At 37.7% G+C, this 12,611-nt stretch overlaps 1 protein-coding gene across 4 annotated transcripts in view; it reads right to left on the bottom strand.

The window, feature by feature from the left end:
• Positions 1–11,208, bottom strand: part of LOC115268074 (protein lava lamp) — a 36,389-nt gene extending 25,181 nt beyond the window's left edge. For 2 of the 4 annotated variants that reach the window (XM_029876021.2, XM_029876019.2), the window contains exon 1: positions 8,562–11,178. In XM_029876021.2, the coding sequence (XP_029731881.2) occupies positions 8,562–10,705 (2,144 nt within the window). In that variant the 5' untranslated portion in view covers positions 10,706–11,178. Of the gene's footprint in view, positions 1–8,561 lie in introns of all 4 variants that reach the window. The other 2 variants (XM_029876020.2, XM_062856620.1) reach the window with 2 other exon arrangements.
• Positions 11,209–12,611: the final 1,403 nt, after the last annotated feature.

The following is a 12,611-nucleotide window of genomic DNA, read 5'->3' on the forward strand; positions in this document are numbered from 1 at the left end:
CCAACGTTTGAAATCGATGAAAAGCAAATGCATTATTTTTGAAATGGTTTCAACTTCATACCCAGCAAATTTGGTTAGGCAGCTTTAATACTTTGAATTACCCTAAACGATTATCTCTAAGGATCGATTTCTTCATCCCAGCTTAGGTCTAAAACACTTCAGCTTAACTAGTAAACCTGGTCTACCCATACAGTTAAACCAACTGTATGGGTAGACCAGGTTTACGAGTTATGTTGAGGTAAACAAATCGGCCCTTAGAAATGTAAGTATAACATTATTATCAACTTCAGTTTCAAAGAGGAGTGCTCAAAAAGAACGATTCGTTTTCGGTCGCGGATGTCAGCTTGGTTCCATTTTCATTTTCTGATTTCAATTTGAAAGTTTGAAAGTAAAATGTTGTCACGTGTCAAGGTATGCGTAATATATTTTTCTTACTGCGGCAACCATTATTATTTACAATTATTTATGTATATTTTAACAAACAAATATTGCAAAGTTTGTCACTGTTGGTATTACCGTAAAATCATAGGCTACAGTATCTGTTTTGTTAGGTTTAATGAAACATATTGGAGTAGTCCATCATAAGGTAAGTTGACGTGCATTTATATAAATTGTATATAATCTATTCTATACAGTGAAATTCATCACGGTAGATGTCAGCTGTTTCTGTTAAGCTACCGCTTATTAAAAACAAACAATTTCATTAGGTAGCATGTACGCATACCCGGGTAGAGGCAAATAATAAACCAAGGACAGCATAATAACAATAATAAATAAAAACTCATTTTATTATTCTTATGTTATGTATGAATAACACTAAATAACTCGCACTAAAGAACATAAGCATGTATCACTGCAACATTTGTTATTTCTGAGTTATTATTGAATAACAAAAAAATGACTGAATAATAACAAAATGTGCAATCATAGTTAAATAAGCTATTCTGAGCATCCTAAGTAAAATAACATAACAATGACATATTCAGCAACTATTTTGTTATTGATGAGTTATTTTATTTTCAATAGAATATTGATGAAGAGCAAATTTTGTAATTGGTTTATTGGGAATAAGAGGTAAAGGAGCAAAAAACTTATAATTCACTTTGTTCCAGAAAAAAGTAAATAATAACTAACTTTGATATTATAAGATCAAACCATGGACAAACATTTCAGAACTTACACTACAGTTTTTTTTCCATTCATGAAAAAACAAAATTTACAATTATCATGATCTCTTTTGAAATAACTTATTTTGTCTTACTTTGTTTTCAATAACTCGATAATAACATCTTCAGTTATTTCCCATTTTGAAATATTGGTTTTGTTCTTATAAAGATAACACTGATTATTATTGAGTTATTTTTCGGTACAAAGGCAGTTATTATTTTTGTTCTTTTAGCACTTATTCCCAACAAACCAATAACAAATTTTGCCATTTAGCTATTCATTTTTAAAGGCAAAATTTGATATTCGATAGTTATTTCTTCTAGGTACATACCCGGCTCTCCAATGTCTTATCATATTAAACATTATATACGACCTTATGTTAGCTGGGATGGTTTGATACTGTGGAGTTTGGTATTTCACTAGGAAGGAATCACCCCTCACGTGCAGCACACACAACTTACCCAGGCTGACGTCGGTTCGCAAGTGGCAAGAGTGAACGCGGTTGGGTGACGCCTGGAGCTGTTGCTATGCAAGCAGGGATGCTAACGTAGTCTGCTTGACAGTTCGCATCACATTCAAATGCACTATATCGCCTGCTGTGATCAATCTCCTTTCCACAGCTTTATGCAGTACATCTTATATCTCACAGATACCAATAGTGTCAACTAACTCTTGATAAGCATTTTCGAAATTTCGCTTTAAAACAAAGCTACAATAGCATCACTAACCAAAGTGAGTCCAGATCATTTAACAATTTGATTCGTTTCCACTAAGAAATCCTTCCTGCGACAACTTTGCAAATGCGGAGGGGATCTCGGTCGTCTTAAGTAACAACATATATCGCTCTTACATTCCTTTCCTTACTCGATGAACGTAAGGAAGTGTCAGGCATTGTGATTGTTTTTTTTTGAAACTTGAGATTTTCTGGGATGCATTGTGAGGATGGCAAAAAATGCGATCTATGGGTGATTTAGATTATTCAAGCTTATTACGGAGTTGCAACTAAGAAGTGTACGATCATTATGATCTACGTTCTTCCTCATTCCCATGCTATTTTAGCAAAAACAAAGTGAAGCAATATTGCAACTTACTGAAAAATCGCCAACGATCTCTTTCTAGGTCAGAAGCCCTGAACGCCATTTATTATATGGTAATTTTTCACATAATTGGCCACAACTCAGGAACGAAAATAAAAACATTCCAAAAATTCTAGCGATCAAAGTTTATGAAATTACCTTCTCAAAAAAATTTTTGTTGAAGTTTTTCGCGAGTTCGGGCATAGTTTTTCCGGCTATTCTTTATGAATTTTGTCAACGGTGAAAAATTGTGTGGAAAACTTTTTCCACTTCATATTTTTTTTTGACTCCTGAGAAAATTTGCTCTCATTTTCATGAAAAAACTTTGTTTCTACAATGCTTCGTTCAAGAGTTATGATTTTTCAAAAAAAGGCTTATATGACACATATAGAAATTTTTCAACAAAATTGACCATAACTCAAAAACGAAAAAAAGTGCATTCCATAAATTTCAGCGATTAAAGCTTATTAAATAACCTACTCAAAAATATTTTTTAGAAAATTTTCCTCGATTTCGGGCATTGTTTTCCGGCTTTTCTTTACGAATTTTCTCAACTGTGGAAAATTTTGTGGAATTTTTTTTCCAGTTCATATTTTTTTTTATTTCTGAGAAAATGTGCTTTCATTTTCTAAAAAATCTATGCTGCTTCGTTCTTGAGTTATGATTCAGGGCTGTTACAAAAGTGCCGATGTAGAAAGCGCAAAATCCGCGCCAAGCCATTTGAAATCCGCGCCGAGGTCAACAAATCCGCGCCATTCAAAACATATGGTTTTGATGACTCAAATTCATAAAAAGCCAGAATTTTTTAGAGAAAATCAACTATTCATGACTTTTGTTGCAGTCCTGGTGAAAAGCATTTATTTTGAAAAATTGATTTTTAACTATTACTAATCCATGACTTTGGATGACAACATCTAAATCAAGGCCAACAATTGAAAAGGCCGCAACAACATTGCGTAAACAAACACGTTTCTGTCGACTTGAGGCCTTCTGGGATACACCCACGCATCTCACTACTACTAACAGAAAGCTTGATGTTTGCGGTTTCCGTTAGTGGTGGTGAGGTGTGTGGGTGGAGGTCAGAAGGCCCTAAGTCGACAGAAGCAAGTTTGATTACAAAATGCTGATGTGACCTTTTCAATTGTTGGTCTTGAAATCTAATAAGAGCATGGTGCAAACAGGCTAGTTTTTTTAAAATGGGATTGAAAAGCTTTAGATCAATAGTTCTTTGATTGATTATCAATCAGGGTGTCTACTTTTTTACGAAAAAAGGAGCATTCTTGGCGAAACTTTTGAAATAATTTATAACCAACATTATGGGAGAAATCCTGAAAACCCAAAGATCATTTGCAAAAGAATCGCAAGAAAATTTCCAGATTTTTTTTTGAACATCCATGGAATGTAAATGTACATACACAAATGGAGTAATACTAGTAAAATTTATTGATTAAATCACTACTAAATTAAGTGTAGAATTAGCATAATGCTAAAATACACATTAATAAAAAAAAAACACTAAATTTCATCAATTCTGTCATTCTGAAACTCATCCATAATGTATCAAGAAAATTTTGCGTGTTTAAAAAAAATCTTATGGTTCATATTTTATCTATGGTTTTTAAAAGCTTTTTCCATGGAATTGTCCAAAAATACAATCGTAAAAATCCCCGGACGTCTTATCTGATCTTTCTGTTTTGATTTCTTACGCAACACACAGTCTACCAATGATTTTCTTTACGACATTCTGTTAAATTTGACTACAAAATTCAACCAAATGTTTTTTCAAAACTTCCGGCAGATGTCTTTTGCAAATTACAAAAAAAAAGCTTCCACAATCACCAAGAAACTCAAGCTTTTATTTCAGAAATCTTGCTATGATTCAGTGTTTTTTTCTAACCTCAGGCATGACTTCAAGTTCCGTCCAAAATTCAAATTCTATCCACAATTTTAGCCAAAATTGATTAAAATATTACTTCAAGAGTTTGACTAAGAAATTCAGAAGAGGATCTTCTTAGTTTTAACGAGCATTTAGTGCAGTGGAGCTTATCTGGCACTCCAAGCTAGGGACTATTAACATTGTTTTTACGCAAGTACAAAATCCCATAACTCTAATTTGAAAATGTTATTTTTTTTTCTGATTGCGTTGAGTTCCTTGTCTGAATGTTTGATGTAAGTGCATTTGAAAACCATTTCCGCAAAATCCGCGCCGAATTTAGCATAAACGCGCGAAATCCGCGCGAAACGCAAAAACCGCGAAAAACGCAAAATCCGCGCCACTTGTAACAGCCCTGGATTTTCAAAAGTAAAAAGTGTCAGGGGCAGACAAAGAATTTCCACCTGAGTTTTCCGGGAACCCTGAGTTTTTCTCAATTTTTTTAAAATGCCAAAAATTTACACTGTAGGTTTATGGATCATTATAGAGATAGTTTTAGCCATTTCGTGGAGATGTTTATGAAATTCTGGAATTTTGAATGTTACGAAAAGAAGGGGCTATTTGGCAATCTTTCATGGATCCAAATTACAGCTTAATGGTTTTCTGTGACCGAATTTTGGCGCACAATTTCTTCGAAGAGAAGAAATTTTCTACCATTGCTCACCAGCAAGCAGGGATGGGAAATGTCATAAAAAATGTAATCTCGTTATTTTCTAATTTCACTGCACTTAGTCGGAGATGTAAATCGGCGACATCATTATCTATAACTAATCCGCGTTATGGACTGATGATGCGTACGAACAGAAATTTTCACCAAAAGTGGTGTAAATAGAAAAATGTCATGACATTTTTCTTCGTGAAATTCCGCGACATTTTTCATCCCTGCCAGCAAGAAAGTTTTCTTTTCTTCGAAGAGAAAGTGTGCCGTAATTCGCCTATTGGTATCCTTCTATGGGATATTGAAAGATTATGAATGGATCATTTGGCAAATTTTTCATGGATCGTTTTATAAGTTTAACGACGCGAACATTGCCATTGGGCTGCTCTTAAAAGCGTTCTTTTAGAATGCGTAGGGTACTTAACAAAAGTTGTGTTGAGTGCGAAGTCTTCGTTGGCCGGAAAATAAGAGCTGACCGATCGTGAAAAAGTTAATTGTGCATTTATCCACTGGGTGGCGCTAGTGAGTCTTATGTCGTTTTCGGGTTTAATCCTGGAATAGAGCTGACCCTGACTCGCCATAAACGAACGAAATCGGATCCAGATCCGACCCAAATCGAGTCAATATGTAAACATTGTGAAAATCGATGCAACTATAAGTTTCACAATTTCATCGAATACTTCATTCTAGCGCATAATCGAATGTTTGAGTTGAGTTGCGCTTAATGATTTGTGCAAATCACACCAATGTGGAACAATATAACTTCCTATTAGTTGGTATTTAGTGATCGAGATTTGAATTGTTAATAAATAAAAAGAAAATCGCGTTAAGTACTGTTCCTTTGAATTCCACTAAGAATTTGCATCCTTTGACAGATACGTATTTCGACTTCAACTGTAAGGTCGTCTTCAGTGTCTTGTACTTGACTCGACTCTTGTTTTAACGAATTATCTTTGAAAAATGTGTAATAGTTTAAAATTCTTTCTTTGGCAAAGCTGTGGCCCCTGTTCCACTCTACAATTCGTTCTTTGACATCAAACTTCTATCCCTTATCGTTTTCTTTCAATTTTGATTTAAATGTGCGGCACAGTGCGCAAAAAAGTGCTTACCATAACGATGACAAATTTATGATCTGAAATGTGACGTTTGAATCAAAATTGAAAGAAAACGATAAGGGATAGAAGTTTGATGTCAAAGAACGAATTGTAGAGTGGAACAGGGGCCACAGCTTTGCCAAAGAAAGAATTTTAAACTATTACACATTTTTCAAAGGTAATTGACAAAAACAAATGAAAACACACTACTTTTGAGCTATTTGCTCTAGAAAACTTCGTTATTTAACTAAACCAATAGGTTTGAAAGTTGCCATTTGATAGAAAATTCAATAATCCTTCGAATAAGCGTAAGAGAACTGCGATCAGTTTGACCATTTTAAAGTTATAGCCAGTTCAGGCAATTAGAGTAAAAAACATGGGGAGTTCAATAACTACGTAACGGTTAAGATTTGACCATATGCGTAGAACAATTTTTTTCATAATTTATGGTCCTCTATCACTCTTTAAAAAGTTTGCACCCAGGAACCTGACACCCTGTATACCAACTGATTGCTTATATAAATTATTTTATGCTTGTAGTAAAAAAAGTATGAAATCGGATATTTTGCCATATAATCTAAAGGTATAGCTCAAAATTGCTCCAGAAGTGCTGGAGTAAATCTGAGTCTGGGTTCGAATTTGGCGGCCCATTTCTGACAGATTTATCCGAATCTTGTTCATTTTTTTCAAGTTTGCAGAAACTGAGAAGATTTTCTGGAAGTCATCAAAACATTATTGAAATATTGCAAATCTTGATAGACTCATTCAGGCCCGGATTTAAGGGGGGGCAAATTGGGCAAGTGCCCCGGGCCCCCCGATGAAGGGGGCCCCCCAAGAATCCGAAATACAATTTATATTTTTCAACGAAACCATATGAAATTCAAGTGAATGAGCGTTCATATTTTATACAAAGCCCCTATAGCCACAGCTGTTAAGGTGTGGATATTCAGCATGACCATAATAAGGGTGACGCGTTCAATTCCCGGTCGTTCCAAGAACTTTTCGTAAAAGAAAATCCTTGACTTCCTTAGGAAAAAATTGTCTTCGTGTCTGCCACACAGTATGCACATACGAAATGGTCATTGACAAAGGAAACTCTTTGTTAATAACAGTTCCACAGTTACTGTGGAAGTGCTCATAAAACACAAAGGTAAGAAGCAGTGTCCCAGTGAGGACGTCATACTTAAAAAAGAACTTATAATAGGATACCTAAAGGTATCTAAACTATGTTTGGCCATTTATCTGGATTTTCTCTTAAGAATAATTCGAAATCAAAAGTTTCATAATTTTTGGTGCAGTATTTGAAAATATGCGATTTTTTCTAAAAACCCTTATCGAGTGGAAACACTTTTCCGTGACTTCAAATTGCTACAAAAAGTGTCTCTAAGCAGAGAGCAAGAAAGATTAAGCTTTTGAGTAATTGTACATCAATATAAATTTAAATAGTTTCACAAATTTATCTAATATTTCACAATGATTATACATTTATACATACGTTTGTTGATTATGATTATATTTTGAAAACAAATGTCTTATACTTATTTGTATCAGTTCGCTGCTATCATGAAAAAGAGAAGATGATGAATTCTGGAGATTTTTGGGAGTTAAGGCTAGTTTTGAAAACTGAGTGTCCTGGAAACTGTAACTTTCCATATCTTTATGTTTGGTTTTACTGAAGATATTCAGATTTATTGCTACAGTTTCTCCCAAGAGACTAATCTTTATATAATCTGAATTTTGGAATACTCGTCGATCCCGTGCAATCTCAAATAAAGTTGCTGCATGTTTTAGTAGATGTTTAACTGAACGCTAAGTTATTAAACTTGTTTAAATGTTTTCAATTCGGATGAAAGTTTAAAATATATGTACTATCTGAACGAGATGTCATTTACGCTAGCATTTTGACATTTGAGTCAAATATCAAATTAAATGTTCGAATAATTTTCTATTTGTCGGAGTTTAGGAGAAGTTCAGAAATCAGAAGCTTTCAATATTAGGTCTAAAATAACACATAAGATTAAGAAAAAAAAAAACGTAATTGTATGGTTCATTTTTTTCGAAATTTTGATTCTGGGGGCCCACTTTTTAGGGTTTGCCCCGGGCCCCCCGAGGCCTAAATCCGGCACTGGACTCATTATCGTTTTGTTGAATTTGGAAACTTGCGGGATTTGTGGCATTACACCTACATACAAATAAGCATGTGCATGGAATGGAATGGCAGCTTAAGCTCATTTCCAATAGTTTATATTCCCATCCACTATCAACAAAAGCACGACACGGTGACGGTGCTTTTCTGGTTCGAATTCCAACTGCTAACATGAATGAACCATTCACAAAACACCATGCGTCTCCATTTTTCGCCATCCGGCCAACGCACAACCTCACGCTGGCTGTTGCACAAGTGGAGTGAATGAGTGCTGTTTCCGTTTCAAAGAATAGGTTAGGACAGGCTTGAATATTTCATTATGCGGGATTGACGCCATGATGAATGGCTCTTCCTTCAAGTAGGTACGTGGGCGAATGAAATGTTTACAATAGTGTGGGAAGAAGAAATGGGTCAACGGACAAACATCATTGGTTAGTGTTATACACTCCTACAAGCTAAAGTTAGAGACAAAGAACGGGATAATTACATTTCACTGTTGATCTTATCAACTGTGCTGAAGGGCTGCTGCTTGGATGCCTTGTCGATGTTCGTCGGTTGCACCACATCTGGAAGGCTGATGATTTCGTCCACGATCAGGGTGGTGCCATTTTCGATTAACTCTTTATCACCATTGGTCACAGTAGGCTGTGACTTTTCTTTTTCTTCCTCGCTATGCCCATTTTGCTGTGCACTTGGATCACTGCGATCGTAACGGAATTCGATTAGTTTCGGTTTGACTATGATCATTGGAACAACACTGGTAAAAATGCCACTCTTATCACTATTAAATGCACTTTGCTCGACGTTATTATCGACACTGCTGACTACTTCGTTTGCACTTTGGTTAAACACAAATGAACCGGGTGGTAAGGATTCGGCATGCATTTGTTCATCATTATTTTTCACGACATGCTCATAACGTGGTGGTTCTAAATTTAACGCATTCGGGATTGACTCGGTACTTGCACTGCTAACACTGTCGTTGCGTAAATCGTACTCCTGGGTGGGGTTCCCATCTATTATGAGTTGATCACTGAACACTACACGTTTTTTCGGGCTAACTCGCGGTTCACTTTGAGGTGCGGAAATGATAGCTTTGGGAAGTGCAGGCTTTTCCTGCTCTGCTGGTTTGATCGCGGAGAACGGCGATACGGCCGGGTCACGGTTATCCACGGGGGCGGCGTTAGGTACGGAGGATAAGGATTCCGTCGCTTCGTAGAAGACATCTCGATCGTCGCTAATATCGTCCCGAGAAGCATCTTGCTTCACTTGCACTGATAGCAACGGCTGCGTCCGAGTCTCTGATACCGGACAAGGTGATTGACGATTGGGCGTGAGCGATCGTCTGTTGCTGCTTGCTGGTTCGCCGGGTTTACTTGGCGTTTGGCCCATTTCCTTGAGCGATGTTACGTCTTTGCTAGTTACAGTTCCACTACCGTTGGTTGTCTCGCGCAAACCATCTTTAATCTCGTGAATACTAGTCGATTGATGAAGTTCCGTCGCAGGACACTGAGAAGATACTGAGTCGTTATTGATGCTCTTTAATATTTCATTTAGGCCGGCTTCGCTAGTGATCGCAGTGAGATGGCTGTTCGTTGTCTGTGTTAACGGAAATGGTGATGTCACGGATGTAGTGACCGTAAGGTCCTCCGATGTTACACTCACATCTTTGTCGGGATGATCACCGCTCGACGGTTTGTTGGTATCCGAGCGCACCACGATGCTATTTTTATCCTCGTGAACTTCAACGTTGCTTCCATTGACGTCACCGGCAGTGAGACACGGTCGTTGCTCAGTCTCAGTATCTTTACTAACGATTTTCACTTTTTGCTCCTGGTTGGAATTATGTTCACTATGATTAACTTCGCCATTAATTTGTTCTACTTGAGGCACGATTTCAGTTTGCTGCGTCGTCACGTTAGACACGTCGATCGTGTCGCTCACTTTTTCTGTACTTTCTTTATGTGTCGACTTTTCGCTTATTGCACACGTTTGTTTGTGCAGCAGGTGGTTATCTTTGTTCGATTGTAGATGCTGACTCGTTTGTTTGTGACCTTGCTGATGCTGCAAATTTTTGCCATTTTGCTGCTGCTGCTGTTGTTGCTGGTAGCGTCGCTTGTTTTTACCTTTCGCCATGGTACTTTCGAGCAGGTTCGCGTTTTGATTATAACTAGCTGATTGGTCTGATTTCGGTTCGTTTGTCTCCCCCCGTAGTTGAAGTGGCAGCAATGTGTGATCCTCTCGTTCCTCGCGCTCATTGATCGCGTTCCCGTCGTCCGATTCGTCGGCGTCTGCGAACTCGATCACGCTGCCCGTGCCGTCCTCAAAATCGAACGAACGACCGTTCTCGCGGATTATATCATTCGGACTGAAGCGAGTAGCCGCTGGCGGTGGATGCTGCTTATTTTTAACACTTGTGCCCTCTCCACCACTTCCGCCGTTGTCGGTAGTGGGTCTTACCTTAGCATCAACACGATCTCGAACACCATCGTTTTGATCGAGTGGTCGCATGGGTGTTGCTGCGTCGTGGGTATTCGCAATGCACGCGCTCGGCACTGCAACCTTCGTTGCACTTGCATCGTGTTTTTGTTTTGATTTTTGAGTCTTTGAGCGTTTGAAAAAACTAAACATTTTAATTACTTGCTTTAGCACTAGCAAATATTTGACGTATTCGAATTTCCGGTCTTCCACGCCTTCCTTCCTAGATGTTTGTCATATCGACGACCCACACCGATCAACCTCCGCCGGCGGACTGTTGCTAGCTTATTCTCGAGGGCAGATTTGTCACTTCAAGTTAGTCTTCTAGTCGCGATCCGAAAACATTCATAAACCGGTGCAGATGAGAAGCATTTTTTTTATGTTGCAATGTTTCTTGTGACGGCTGGGGTTGACTAGAAAACAAACAAAGTCATCGTTTCCGACACGTTTCAAACTGTGGCAACCTACATGATGGAAGAATGAAGTGCGACGTTTGGGTTTTGACACACTAATGCGTAACGTGACGCAATTGAACGGTAAGGCAAACGAGGTAGCAATGGATTGTCCGATTTGTGAATGACCATGCGTCTCCATCGTGCGGTGGCAAATGGTATGTGAAAACCATACAAGATGATAGGTAGGATGCGAGTAATTGCTCTGTCTATGGTGAGAGGGATCTATAAATAACACCGCCACACCATGGCGATTTGTCAATAAGTTACTTAACAATGAACCACGCATAGCGCCGCCACCAGCGCCAAGTCTATGATGCAAAGCAGGCAGACAATTTCTACTTCGAATGTTTTGAACAGTTGATGGCACAAATGTCCCAAATGAAGCATATTGTGCCTCTGGAGCCAATTAGATAATGGATCGGGATGGACTAACCAATGTTTTGTCTACTTGGGTGGATTACCTAAATTTAATCAGTTTATTCTTATTTAAACTTTTTAAACTCTCTTTGTTTGAGCGAATTGACTTATTTGTACCTTTTTGGGGTAAGTCCATGCAGGGTACTAGTTTGGTTTAAGAGAGGCCTATGTAAGATTTGGGAGTTTCAGTAGAATTTAAGAAGAGTTCAGGAAGGGCCAGGAATACAGCTTTGGGTTCTGGAAGATTCAGGAAGTTTCAAGGCATTTTTGGGCGTTCGATGGCAGTTTCAGAAAGTTCTAAGGCAGTTCAGGGGTTCCAAAAAGATTTCAGTACATTTCAAAGGTGTTTCAGTGGAATTCATGCATTTTCAGGGTCCTTCTTTATTCAAAAGAAGCTTCTGGTGGCACAAGAAGGGTTTCCTAGGATTTACATGGGTTTCAAGGCATTTCAAGAGGTTTCAGATAAGGTTAAAGGCGTTTCATGGAGCTTCGAGGGATTTAGAAAGGAAGTTCCACGTGGGTTTCAGTCGGCTATATTTCAATGAGTTTATTAGAAGCTAACAGGTATTTCAGAGAGCTCAGAGGGGTTTCATGAGGTTTCAGGAGGTTTCCGGAGCTTTTAGTAATTTAAGGCGTTTGAAATGCCCTATCAGAAGAATTTTACAGAAGTTTTAGAATGGTTTCAGTGGATTGCTGGGGGTTTTGAAAGGTTCAAAGTTGTTTCCTGTGTTTTAGCGAAGTTTTAACTGATTTTTACTGCCCCTCTTCGCATGTCAGTTCCATGTTGTTTTTCAATGCGCATACCTTTTGTACTAGAACTCCAATTATTTTCAAAGAAATGTATTCAATTCATGCATATCCTTTTCGTGGCATAATGAACTATGAAATGAGGCGGGAGAGATATCAAAATTGTTTTAAATGACCTCGTGTGTGGCAAAAATATGATTCGCATTAGAACAACATGGGATTGACATGCGAAGAGGGGCAGTTTAGGAGTTTTGGAGGATTATTCATAAAACAGCAATAGTTTACTCATTACATCTAAATATCACAAGACCCATATTTCAAAAAGTTCTTAAAGACCCATCGCAAGTTAGTGAACTCATAAGTTGATAAAAATAAATATATGTACAACCCTTTTTGAGTACACTAAAACCCCAATTTACGCTCACTTCTTTTGCGCCAAA

This window comes from Aedes albopictus, chromosome 3 (assembly GCF_035046485.1).
Source record: "Aedes albopictus strain Foshan chromosome 3, AalbF5, whole genome shotgun sequence".
In the NCBI taxonomy this organism is placed as follows: Eukaryota; Metazoa; Arthropoda; class Insecta; order Diptera; family Culicidae; genus Aedes; species Aedes albopictus.